This window comes from Embiotoca jacksoni, unplaced genomic scaffold, assembly GCF_022577435.1.
Source record: "Embiotoca jacksoni isolate LCO1_2020_lvr unplaced genomic scaffold, fEmbJac1.0.p SCAF_22, whole genome shotgun sequence".
Classification (NCBI taxonomy): Eukaryota; Metazoa; Chordata; class Actinopteri; family Embiotocidae; genus Embiotoca; species Embiotoca jacksoni.
In genome coordinates, this window is record NW_027185363.1 from 3,342,415 (window position 1) to 3,355,783 (window position 13,369).

The 13,369-nt window shown below is 39.3% G+C and overlaps 3 protein-coding genes across 4 annotated transcripts; 2 read left to right on the plus strand and 1 right to left on the minus strand.

The window, feature by feature from the left end:
* The first annotated feature begins 315 nt into the window (after positions 1-315).
* Positions 316-5,245, plus strand: parla (presenilin associated, rhomboid-like a). Of its 2 annotated transcripts, none has more exons than XM_069157282.1 (10): positions 316-423; positions 1,371-1,551; positions 1,689-1,793; positions 1,899-2,031; positions 2,155-2,250; positions 2,433-2,582; positions 3,397-3,467; positions 3,545-3,646; positions 4,014-4,111; positions 4,493-5,245. In XM_069157282.1, the coding sequence occupies exons 1-10, from the start codon at positions 344-346 to the stop codon at positions 4,650-4,652; spliced, it is 1,176 nt and encodes a 391-aa protein (XP_069013383.1). In that variant the 5' UTR covers positions 316-343; the 3' UTR covers positions 4,653-5,245. The 2 variants fall into 2 exon arrangements, with proteins under 2 accessions (XP_069013383.1, XP_069013384.1); XM_069157283.1 differs by having other exon boundaries at positions 1,371-1,545.
* Positions 5,246-5,508: 263 nt separating this feature from the next.
* On the minus strand, positions 5,509-8,711 carry extl2 (exostosin-like glycosyltransferase 2). Its single transcript, XM_069157285.1, has 6 exons — positions 8,638-8,711; positions 7,259-7,704; positions 7,055-7,125; positions 6,823-6,938; positions 6,233-6,695; positions 5,509-5,993 (listed from the first exon to the last, which is right to left on the minus strand). The coding sequence occupies exons 1-5, from the start codon at positions 8,640-8,642 to the stop codon at positions 6,293-6,295; spliced, it is 1,041 nt and encodes a 346-aa protein (XP_069013386.1). The 5' UTR covers positions 8,643-8,711; the 3' UTR covers positions 5,509-5,993; positions 6,233-6,292.
* Positions 8,712-9,345: 634 nt separating this feature from the next.
* Positions 9,346-12,775, plus strand: LOC138202918 (glyoxal reductase). The gene is made up of 7 exons (XM_069157286.1): positions 9,346-9,421; positions 9,938-10,186; positions 10,433-10,534; positions 10,885-10,976; positions 11,647-11,829; positions 11,926-11,985; positions 12,657-12,775. Exons 1-7 carry the CDS (start codon positions 9,346-9,348, stop codon positions 12,750-12,752), a joined length of 858 nt encoding a protein of 285 aa, XP_069013387.1. The 3' UTR covers positions 12,753-12,775.
* Positions 12,776-13,369: the final 594 nt, after the last annotated feature.

Here is a 13,369-nt window from a genome sequence, read left to right on the forward strand (position 1 = left end):
AACCGAACAGTTATATCGCAATCACTATATGTATATTTAAGCATGGAAGAAGTTAGTCTCTTTGGTTTCAAGCAGCTCTCTGTGTACTGCAAATACACACACTGAACAACAAATGGACAATAACAATAAACTAATAGATATAGTAACTATATAGGCAAAAGCTATAGCCTACTGTAAACCGTGCAGGATTATAAATAGTGGAAAACGTACGCTGTAGTACAAAGAATTGAAAACCCACGTCAGATACAAATTAATAAATCGGAGCTTTTAGGAGAGTCCGTGAATGCAGCACGAGCTCCAGTCTGGCAGTGGGAGGGGCTTCAAGCAGGAGGTCACCACAAACATGGCGTGGAAGGGATGTGTCATGAAATGGGCCAAAACAGAGTTCATCAGATCCCAAAACACGACTTCACGGAGCTCCAGGTGAGCAATTGAAACGCTGTTCAGATCGCAGTCTGTCTAAACAAGAATACCACGGACATGGTGCATGTGTGTGTGTGTTTGCTGCTGGACCAGCAGTGTGTGGTTACCTAACTGCACCGACTGTCATTGTAAAGACATCCACGGAGCTGAAGACAGCTGTATGTTTCATCTTATGTACCGAAAAACAACCTGCAACACCAGCACTGTCTGTGCTGTCTTTTATTGTCAAACTGAACCGAAATATTTAAACTGCATGTCATATTGTGAACCTCACTGAATGTACTGTACAGCCAGGAAATCAAGTAGCTGATGTTACATGATTTCAACCAAAAGTAACTGCCAATGTCGGGTATACTCACCTGCAATCGTCCATTTTATATTTTCAAACATTTTTCACCTTGTATTTTAGTTAACAGGAAATCAGGAAACAAAACTGAAGCGGTTGGTCATAACAGTAAATTGGTACACCATGTAATATTTCCATAAATGAGACCACATATTGTCGAAGGTTTTGTTATCATAAAGATATGGTATGTGTTGTCTTTACCCACTTATCAAATTGTTCTAGCTGTTCTATTAGTTGCCTTTACCTATTCAATCATTATATCTTTATAACCGATGATTATTCATCATAAATCTCATCATGTAATTACTTAAGCACCAGCAATCATCCCTACAATGTTGCTGCATGATCAATGTCAAACTGTTTGAAGAAAAATATTGTGATATTTAACGTTGTCCATATAGCCCAGCCTTGATATTAATAATATTTCACAAACTCATACTGAAACAATCTACTAATCAATTACAAAAAAATACTACTACTTTGATAATTGACTGGTTAAAAAAGTGTTCATTGGTTTATGTAGCAGTCGGGGTTATTCTGTGTATTTCCCAACACTGACTTAAGTAGTTTTAAAAACTGCCTAATTTTTTTCTTTTGGCAGACTAAATCCCCACAACCAGCAGAGGTGCGGCTTCCGTCGTGACGCTAAAAGACCAGATACGAAGAAAGGAAATGTCACCCAAGAAACCAACGCCTCATCCTGTGAGGCTGGCGTGGCGGGGCACCCACCTCCTCCCAAAGTCCCCAGTCCGCTATTCAAGCCGCTGATGTTCACGGTGGGGGTAGGACTCCTGTGTTTTACGGGAATGATTTACTTTCCTTTTGTCTGATGTTTATTGTAAAGCGGGAAAATAGATGCATGCTCTAAAAAGGTTTGGGACTGCAGGGTGGTGTTGGTTGTCGCCTGATTCCATGTCAGTTTACAGGGTGCTCCTTTGGTGCGGCGGCCATCCTGCAATATGAGACCCTGAGGTCAAGAGTTCAGACTGCAAAAGATGACGCAGAGTCTGAAAAATTAATCCAGGTGAGCATTTAATGATGCAAATTGTCGTTTTACTCCTCCACTGCCGTCAACTTGTATGACCAATTTACCTATGAGTGACTTAGTGAACCATTCATATGTCATTAGGGCTCCCAGAACAGGACACACTGGCATAACTGGTGGAACCAGCTGTCCAGCTTCCAGCGACAGCTCATCCTCCTGATGTCCACGGTGGACGGCTTCTGGAGCAGCCTCACCGAGGGACAGAAGACCGCCACCGGTAGCTCATTTTACAGACTCATTTTGTCCTTCCGTTTCTTTAAATTTGAATGTTATCTATATGATTGCATTTATAATCCTGCATTTCTTCTCACTCAGGAGTTTCTCCATTGATGTTTTCTAGGTATTATCGCTGTAAATGCTGTGGTCCTGTGTTGCTGGCGGATCCCTTCAATGCAAAGAAGTATGATTAAGTACTTCACGTCCAACCCGGCCTCCAGTGAGTACGCCCGTCCATGAGTTTGTTTTCTGGAAAATTTGAAGTAAATAAAGTTGACACAAAATGAAGAGCGTCCATTTTCAAGTGTTATGATTTTCTGCTTGATCTTGTGACCGTGATGAATTTGTCTTTTTCATTTCCAGTGCACAACAGTTTTAGTCCTTTTCTCTTTCTTCTTCCAGAAACACGGTGCCTTCCCATGGTCCTTTCCTCTTTCAGTCACTACTCCATTATCCACATGGTGGCCAACATGTATGTCCTATGGACATTCTCCTCAGGAATCGTCTCTCTCTTAGGCAAAGAGCAGTTTCTTGCAGTCTACCTGTCTGCTGGTGAGTCAACTAAAAACTAGGACTAGGGACTGATAACATTTATCAAATCTGAATACATTATTGGATCAGTACTAAATGTATAAAACCTGTATCGCTTTAAACATGTGGAAGAATATTTTTAATATTAGTGTTCAAGAAGTTGATGTAACTCAAGTTAGAAATAATTGTATTATTCAGAATATGCACCCTCAACTTTTAGCAGCGAGTCTTCTTACATTTTCTTCAGAAAATGGAACCCTTTTCAGGTTATTTTTAAGATTTAATATTCAAAGATTGACATTTAGTGAACTAAAATGGCCATATTTTTACGGCACAGATTACATACTTGCTACTCGGCAAAATAACCAGAATTTTCAATAAGTTACTTGTTAGACATAGCACTGAACAAGTCTAGGTAAAAGTGTGCTTTCAAACATTTTGAACTGAAACTGCTTTCAGTGTTTCCACTCACACTAACTACTGTAGTCACTTTTACATCAATTCAAACCTAATTAGCTGTTGTCTCTTACTATTCAACTTTCAAATGAAATTGCTTTTATTTCATCTTATTTCACTCATTACAAGTCAACTGATATAACAAGTCCACATTTTATATCCTTTTAAACTTTGAACTCTTCAGCAGAGAAGGTGGGAGTTTAATTTCTTTCTGCTTTTATGCTTCAGCTGCCAGTGTTTGTTTATTTCATAGTTTCACCTGTTAAAGCAGTATAACTGTGGCGTTAGATTGAGAAAACGGGGAACATGAAGTAAGAATTGACACAGACAATGTTTGTGGGGAAGAAAAAGTCTGATTCTTAATGTGATGTATTTTCAGGCGTGATTTCCAGTTTGGTCAGTTACATGTGTAAAACAGCCACCGGGCGTTTCTACCCTTCATTAGGGGCGGTAAGATATTTCTTTTTTACACAGCTTAAGTACAAATTAAGTACAAATTTTGACCCGCAGCTTTGTTTGATCAATAGTCGGGTGCCGTCATGGCAGTACTCGCTGCTGTGTGCGCAAAGGTGCCAGAGGCCAAACTCGGCATAATCTTCCTTCCTATGGTCACTTTCACAGCAGGAAATGTGAGTGATGCAGTTTGTGTATTTACGTCTGTCTGTGTAAATTATGTTTATAATGTTATGTTTGTGTGCAGTCATGGCCCTAAGTGTGCAATTAACATTGTTTGAAATACTTTCTTTTTTTTTCCCATGTTCGATAGACACCTCTGAAATGTAATCTTAAAACACTTGTTTGCAAATTTGTACATTTAGTTGTGTTTTTCCTGCAGGCAAGACATTGAAATCTGTGCATGAACAAAACAAACAAGTGTGGGAATGAGTAAAATGTGTAAATATGCATGTCTGAATGTACGGTGGACAGAAGGTTGATCTTGAGGCACTTCCCTACATTGTATGTAACTTTAGATTCCTGCTCCATGTTTGTCTTTAGGCCCTTAAAGCGCTCGTGGCCATAGATACAGCAGGGCTTATATTGGGATGGAGGCTGTTTGACCATGCAGCTCACCTTGGCGGAGCCCTCTTTGGAGTGTGAGTCTGCATGTCTTTAAATGGTTACTCAAAATACGTCCGGGTTAATGGTAAGAAATATAGTGAAAGTTATAGTCTGAACTCTCGTTCAACTACTTTGACCAATCTTAAATCCTTGAATAGGTCTCATGAGATGGTCGTTTTTGGCACTTTCTTGAACTTGTACTTTATGTCCTTTATTGATTTCTTGTTGTTTTGGTTTTTATGATGCTTATGCTTTCTGTCAGATTATGTGTTGTCATGTGTGGCTGTTGTTTGTGCTCTTTTGTGTAAAGCATTCATTCATTTGTGTGGATGTTATCGGGCTTCATATGGGGGGGGGGGGGGTTCCTGCTCTGCAGTCACAGTATTTCAACCATATCCATATATCTCATCTTACAGATGGTATGTGGCATATGGTCACAAACTAATTTGGAGGAAGAGGGAGCCTCTTGTGAAGCTGTGGCATGACATACGTTCTCCAGGCGGCAGAGGATCCAGGCCTGGAGGTGGACCTGGGGTCAGTGGTGGTGCTGAGGGTGGGGGACCTGGACCACAATAGGACTCCGCAAGATCTCTGGAAACCTTTTTGAAAGAACTGGACTCCAGTTACCTCAGATTATGCAAAGACACTTTTATCCACCAAGATGGAGGGGGCTGTTATTATTTATCAATAAATATAGTTTTCCATCCATTTGCAGAGACTTGGAAATTTGAATACAGGTCAGATCTCACGTCTGGCTTTACGGTCCAGATGTTTACAGTTTAGACTGATGACATCCGTTACCCTTTCCAGCTAAAAAAAAAAAAAAAAAAAATGAAATACCAATCTCCTACCTCTTTTAATGTTTAACCCATATCCAGTATGTCAGCGTTTTCCTGTTCATATGACTGAAAAGAATTACAGTCGTCTCTCACTGGACAGAAAAAGAGGAACTGATCTGATTCATTAATGAGATTGACATCTGCGGGCTGATCTCATGTCACATTATAAAACTCACGTTTTGCATTTATACTTCTGCAAAAAGGAAGGATTATTTTTGATTAAAAATGAAACAAATCAAATTATTTTTGACAGATGGGTACTCCTACCTCCTACAAGTTATTATCCATCCACCCCCCTAAAATTAAGAATAAATTCTGGCTTGATTTGTTCTTTTGCATCTTTGTTTTTTGCCTTCTGTCCAATAATCGCTCTTCACAGCCCCCTCTGTTGCACTCACCAATTTAGGGCTTCACTTCATTAATAGGCTTGAAATTTCAGTTGTCAACGAATCATTTGTCGTAAAAATTATGCATCAATATGCCCGCACCTAATTCGTAATTAGTTCATGTCAGCATGTTGATTTCTGATCATGTTTTTAATCACTTAGTAACTGAAATCATAACTATGAATTTATCCACAAATTATATCAATAGAAAGAGAAAACTTTGTTTAATCAAATCTTACAAACATATGTGTACATAAAAAAAAAAAAAAAAGATTGTCCATGCGTGCATAATACTGGACATGAAGATTGCTTTTTAAATGTAGTGGAGTATTTAAGGGAGGCTATTTTTGGCCAAACACTACTTTTAACTACCTTTATATTCTAGCATTTATTTGGAGAGAAAATGTAACAACTGAAATGACACAATCTGTAAATCATTGACAAACGAGGCAAGTTGTGTTCTCAAAGCAGACCTAAGACCGACACTCGCTGGCTTTAAAGGAGCTGCATTTCAACCCATGAGGGAGGCTGTACATGCTGCAGGAAAAGCCGATTTTCCCAACAATACAGATTACATTATCAAAAATGGATGTTTCATCAGAGTGGGCCAGGAGGAGAAAATTCTTTCACAGTCATTGCGGTCGTCCAAATGAGGAAAAGTTCATCATTGTCCTGCTGATTTCACGATGAAACTGTTCAGGATAATAAAACACAAAAAAAAAAAAAAAATACTTTTTTACAAATTATTTTTAGATTATATACAAATGTTTGGATTGATAACGTCTTTCAGTGAAATGACAGTTTCTTTGTATTTAAAGCATATTTGTTTCCAGACACATCCAGTCGCTAATGACTGGTCATTGTCCACACATTACACAAGCATGAGAAGATTTAAACTAATCCTCAGTCCAGGCATGTGATGTTAACTTACCAGACTGCTGCTTGAGCCTGTCGTCTTCCATTCCAACACAGTCAGCGATGTGGCTCTTCCTCAGCTCCTACTCTTGTGATTGGCATAGCTGGGGAAGCCAAACTGGGAGACCATCAGGTTGGAGAAGCAGAGTGGCATGAAGCCATAGATCTGTGTCAGCCTGTTCAGGCAGTAGGACCTCTGAAGAAGGTGTTCGGGACGGTGCCACATACCCTGGTATCCACTGCTGGCATCCTTTTCCAGGTTGCGGAGGTCCACAGGTTTGACAAAGACCCCAGAAGGCTTGTTGACTCTGCTCGCCTTAGAGTGTTTCCTTAAATACAGTGCTACAGCAAAGTTCATAGCAATGTCGTCACAGTTCTGTGTTTCGTCCACTAAGGCATGTACTGCTGGTGGTTGGTCCTGGAAGAGCTGCAGGTAGCGGCGGTGGTAAAAGGCAGCACCAATTAACACCATGGAGTATCTGCAGTGAGTGAATAAAGACAGAAATGCAATTAAACAGCCTTTACGATCACAATAATACCAGTCAAGCAGCCTTTAAGATGCGGTGTACGTGGAGAAAACGATGACCCAAAAAAAAACCACCATACTTGTCACCTCCAGCTGTTTCTGGATCCTGGAGCTCAAAGCTGCCATAACTGTACACTCCTCCTGGTGTTGAGACGTGTTTCCTTGGGACAAATCCAACAATCTGGTCTGGGAATTGCTGTGTGGGAGTTAAAAACAAAACAACTCGGGCTGTGCCTGCTTATTTTATGTTATGAATAAAAGTAGCACATTATTGCTAATAAGTCCATTTTAAAGTTACTGCGGCTTATTTACCTTCCAGACAGAGAAAGCAAAGCTGATGTCAGGAACACTGATGAGAGTGTCGTCATCCAGCATCAACACAGCTGAATGATTGGGGGAACGGGAAATAACAAATCAACAAATGATACTTAAAAATTGTTGACAAACACAGAAAAATATGATTATGATGAGAATAATGATTATTCAAGTAGATTGTGCAAGCTGACATATACTGACCATCAGTATCAATCTCAGGGAACGGTTGTAGTCTGTTCCGCATTCGATTGCTAGTCTGCTCCTTGAAGACCACCTGGACAGGATGAGGCCCCAAGGAGTCCCATAACTTTGCAGGCGTCTGCTCCCCAACATTGTTCCAGACTATAATAATCCGCTGAAGATGAGGCACCGCCTGGTAATGGTTCAGGAGTTTAAGCAAAATGTCTGTGCGGTTGTAAGTTTGGAAGATGACGGTAAACTTTTCCTCCTCTGAGCTGTCAGGGTGGCGGCCCTGGGCAGGATATCGCTTTTGAGGCGTTGTCCTGCGCAGCACTCCCAAGACCCCAACACGTCCTTGGTCGTCAGCAGGTGGCAGCAGAGCTGTCAGGGCTGCACCAACCACGAGGATCAGCAGGATTGGACAAACTAAATGTGTTCGCCGCACTCCAAGGCAGCAACGGGGCACCCTGCGTCAGAGGAGGCAAAACAGATTTACAGCATGGCCACAATGCTTTTATGTCAACACGAGTATTTACATGGGCTATTCTGAACTTATGCTATTCAACAGGGGAACATGCAACAGCAACTTACTTTTGGGAAAACAAAAGTCATCTCTCTGTTCCCAGCGTGGTGTTCCCAGATTTACACAGCATACAATGGGAACAAGACAAAGGGTTCTATGATCCCGGGATCCCTAGCTCTATGCATCACATAATGAACCTGGAAAAGATTGTTTCCCAGCTCTCGCTGCGCGTAATATAGCAGTGGGTTAGGGTTGAACTGGGGAAAATACATTTCCAAACAGTTTAATCCTACAGTCTATGTGACTGTATTAGGGTTTGGTGAACACGGTGGGTCAAATCAGAAATCTCATTTTGTTGACCCTTTAACTTTAAAGAACCTTCAGGGGATGTTCCTTAAAGGTACCCCTGAAGGTTAGGTTTTGCGACCATTGAAGAAAGTTCCAGGAAATGTTCTCTCAACGTTGTTTTTGTGGACCCTTTACTTCGGAGAACCTCCAGGGAACCATAAACTGTTTGCAGGGGAAAACTGTAGTAAAGTATAGGTGGAGGCATTCACAGCTGGAAAGGGACAGAAAAATCAGCAGACCGTATATATTAAATAAATCAATTCATCAATTGTTTTCCTGGCAAAGGTCCAAAATTCCCAGTTTATAATCTTGCGCATGGATGAATTCGTTGTGCAAATACATCAATCAAAACTGCCTTGTTGACTTTTAACATGTATGGTTGAACTTACTCCTGATCTCAGCTCAGTGTTTCTGTGAATGGACATAACGCCACACCTTGAGTTTACCCACGTCACCTCATGTTAGAACTACTATTTTACGGTTTACTGTAGAAGCCATGATTCATGTCGATCTACAAATCAAAACTCACCTCATTTTCGTCGGCACCGCAGTCCACCCCGCTTCCTTCACATGGTCGCCATGTTGGCTGATTCCGACCAGAGAGCCTGAGAGGAAACAGATGACGGCAGCTGACGTTCACCGTTACGTGCAGTCAGGGGACGAATCAACTACCATTTTGTCAGGAAAAACAGAAGAAAAAAAAAACTTGCCAAAACCTTTACAAAATAATGAGATTACACGAGTTCGTATCCTTCCATTTTTTTTTATTTTTTATTTTTTTACATCACAGTGTCGTGTTTATGTTTTCACTTCAAGCATGTTCGTAAATTCGATAAACCGGCGCCATCTTTGTTCGGCTGAGAAAAAAAAAAAACCAAAAACCCGGAGTGATTCGATTTGTCTTTAGAGGCCCATCTTCACCCCTTCAGAGATGTTAACAAGTCTGGGTTGGAAAGAAGCATTACAAAATAAAAACAAACACTTTCATACTATCCTGAATCAATACCCGAAACATTAAAGTACAAACTGCCCACCCCCCCCACCCCCAGCAAAGCGCAAGTAAGTTTTAACTTGATGTGTTGTCGACAATAATGTTATTTTACTATTAACATGTGGGATTTGGAAAGTTGTGAGAAGTCGTGAAGTAGGCTACAGAAGATTTGTATGAACGGACGAGGACACAGATTCGTGTTATTAAAACAAGATAAACTAGGAAAACCTCTTCTTTCAGGAACACATGTCTTTCCCTGCAGCGCTGAGCTGTCCTACAGTCCCACTTTCTAATGGTCTGCAGATTCCGGTACTTGGATTAGGTGCGTTTTACTTCACTAAATCCTGGACATGTAAGATTATATAGATGCATTGCATAACCCTTTAGATACAGTAATTATATGTTTAAAGAAACGTGTACCGTTATACGGTGTACCGTATGGAAATGTATTTAAAAGCTTATCAAATAAAAGTAAAAATTAAAAAAAAAAAAAAATGAATAAGTAAAGCTAAACTGACCAAACAGTTTGATGTTTTCCCTGAATAAAAAAAAATGTCCCTAGTAGCTGCTTAAAACATCTGCTACTAGTTAAATATTAGAAGTACATGAATCACTTTTCCTAACAATTCTAAATGATTGAATATTACTTTTTTATGTTATTATTTACCTTTTTTCTTTAACAATGTTCTGAACATAGCCTACTGTTACGTCAGTATTTATATTACCGTGGTAAATACTGCTCTTGAATTTAAAAAAAGTTTGAATTGAACTGGGTTTAAATTCTTTGACTCTCTCTCTCTCTATATATATATATATTCATATTTTCTGTCTATTCTAGGCACATCACATGATGGTGGATACTCCCATGATGCCATTGTTTATGCCCTCACCGATTGTGGCATGTGCCACATTGACACAGCAAAGCGCTATGGCTGTGAGGCCGAACTGGGCAAAGCTGTCAAAGAAAGTGGGCTACCGAGAAGTAATCTGTGGCTCACCAATAAACTGTGGCCCGGGGACTATGGATACAAAGCTGCAAAAAACGCCTGCCTTGATTCCTGCTCAGAGATGGGGGTTGAATATTTTGGTATGAGATAGGATTGATGAAGTCACGTTAAACATAAACCTACCAGAGACTACAATTTGACCACTTATTGTCTTTTTTTTTTTTAACATGTTCAGAGATGTACTAACTTTTCTATGCTTTTTAAAATTATTATTATTATTATTATTATTATTATTATTATTATCATGTTAATTTCCCAACATTGAATACCATTTGTTGTCTTCCTGTCTTTCGTCTTTCATTAAATCCTCCTGCCCTCTTAATCAGATCTGTACCTGATGCACTGGCCAGAGTCATTGAGACCTGGTTGCTCCAACAGGGAGGTGAGAGCTGAGACCTGGAGAGCTTTGGAGGAACTTTACAAAGAAGGTAATTGTTGACTAGATTACGGGGGTTGCTCGTTTCTGCTACTAAACCAAATGTAACAATGTTAAATTCGATGCAAGACGGTAACCTCGTAGGTCGCAACAGGTAACAAGTTATAAAACACTGAACTGAACTATTTACTTTATTACCTTTATATTTCAATAGTTGGAATTATTCTCAGTACTGCACTTAAAGACCAGATCCAATGTTACAGCAAGACAGGGAACACCAAGTGACTATTTGTTGTAGTCACTTAGTGACTAAAAAAAACTATCATAAATATAGTAGTAAGAGTCGGGTATTTGAACATAAATGAATTATTATTGAGCATAAACATCTGTGTCTCACTGTAGGAGTGTGCCGTGCTATTGGGGTGAGCAACTTTTTGGTCCATCACCTGGAACAGTTGAAAGAAGATTGTAGTGTGGTGCCGCATGTTAACCAGGTGGGTCTTGAAATACAGTATGTAAAAGAATAGACAACACAGGTCCATATTCTTATTATCTAGTTCTTATCTAGTTATGTATCTTTCCTAGTTACAAAGGAGAAGTACACCCCTTCATGGGTATCTGTCCCTGCACCTACAGTAGCAGTACTTAGTAGTAATTTTCATACATAAACTGACTTTGCCTGCTGCTGGCTGTAGTATTAGTCACTCTTTTGATTAAAACGTTGCCTCATAAACTGTTAGTAATATGGTTAGGGACCATCGGGAAATTATTGGCTGATTGGGGCTCAGACAGAGGGGATGGTTATGTATTTTGAGAACATTATATATATATATATATATATATTTTTTTTTTTTTTTTTTTTTTTTTTTTTTAACAATATTTACATATCCTAGATTTAAATTTCAAGTCACTCTTTAGTTGTGGGACACCAAAACGTGTTGTACTGTTGCCCAATTTTGCATAAACAATTGATTCAATAACAGGTTTAGAAATGTGTCACTAACATGAAAAAAAACAAAAGCGCTTTGTGATAGGTGATAAAGCGCTATACAAGTACAGACCATTTACCATTTACATGATCAGAAAGAAAATTCAATCTTTAACATGTCCTTTCCAGAGATGCTTCAAAACCTTATTGTTTGATGTGCTGATTTGACCCGTCAGGTGGAGTACCATCCCTTCCAGCAGCCCAATCACCTGCTAGACTACTGTCGCCAGGAGGGGATTGTGTTTGAGGGGTACAGCCCTCTGGCCAAAGGTCAAGTCCTGAGCAATCCCATTGTACAGCAGATAGCAGAAAAGCACACACGCACACCAGCTCAGATCTGCATCCGTTGGAGTATTCAGGTTATCACATTGCCCTGGCTTGAGACTTTTGTTTCTGTAAATATTTTTCATCACAATTGCACTGTTTTCTACATGTTTTTTTGTTTTTTTTTTCAGAATGGAGTTGTCACAATACCTAAATCCATCAAAAAGAACAGGATTCAAGAAAACTGTCACGTAAGTCAAAAGACCTTTGCCAGGTCTATTCAACCGTCAGAAAATGTAAGGAAGATCCTGTTGTGATGGACCAAGCATGAAGACGCAGTATGCATTTAAATGTCAATGGACATTTTTTTTTTATTTCACTACTCCGCGTCCAAAAAAAACAACTTAAATGAATGAAGCCGAATACTTTATCATGGGGCTGAAATGAAGCCAAAAGCAGACTACAAGTGAAATATTGAGGTAGCGGTTGGTATTTTAGTAGCTTGGCTGTGGCTTAATGTTTAAGATGTGTTAAAACCGGTCTTAAGATCAAGCTGTTTGGTCTAAACCCTTGCTGCATCGAGTTCACCTAGATACCACGAGAGGTCACCATATGATAAATTTGTACACTCGGCTTAACTGAGGTTTAACAAATGTCACTAAGAGGTTAAGTCATTTCTTATTGCGCAAATCTTTGTTCTTTGAACGTCCTTACAAAGGGAGGACAGATCTTGGATATATCGTGATTGCCACTGCAGTTTTTGACGCGAGATAATACTGCTTGACAGATTATTAATAATGTGGTTTGTAAATCAAGTCATTAGAAATTAGAATTGCCATCTGTCACTTCTAATGACACAGGCAGTCATTTTCTTATTTCACCCAGTGCCTCCTTCTTTGACTCCGCCGTCTCATACTAACAGGTGTTTGGGTTCCAGCTGGAGGAGGCGGACATGTCCGCTTTAGGAAGACTGCACGATGGAAGACACGTGACTTGGGATCCAACGAATGTGGAGTAAAATAAAAGTGTGGGAAAACAGGAGGCAAGTCTTGTCCTGGAACTAATTTTGTCAGTAATGGTTGGGCGAAGGGACTAATCTCAAGGTACAATTTTAATCTGTTCTTTTTTTTAGGTTAGGTTAGGCAGTTACTTTATTAATCCCCGAGGGGACATTTTTTTCGCTACAGCAGCATACAGGAAGCAATAAGATAATAATAGAATAATAGAAAAGCAATAAAATAGCAGTAAATAGCAGTAAAAAATATAAATATAAAATGCACAGTATATACAGTACAGTATATATATCTATATATATGATATACAAACAACCAAGAAACACAGTCAACAGTGTTATTGTTATGTGATGGGTTTTGTTTTGTTATCTTTTTATGTAATACTTTTCCTGGAAAATGACCTCCATGATCTGAAGTTCATTAATCTCAGCTACCTCCTCTGAAAAAAAAAAAAAAACTAAACCCATCAACAATTGTACACAAGCTGCACATACACAGTACCAAAAAAAGTACCTTACTTCAAATGACTTGGACATTGCCTTTTTTATGTAAAGTAAGACTGACTAGATATTGCAAATCATAAGTAATTGCTAAAGTATTAAAAAAAAAAAAAAACTGTTTA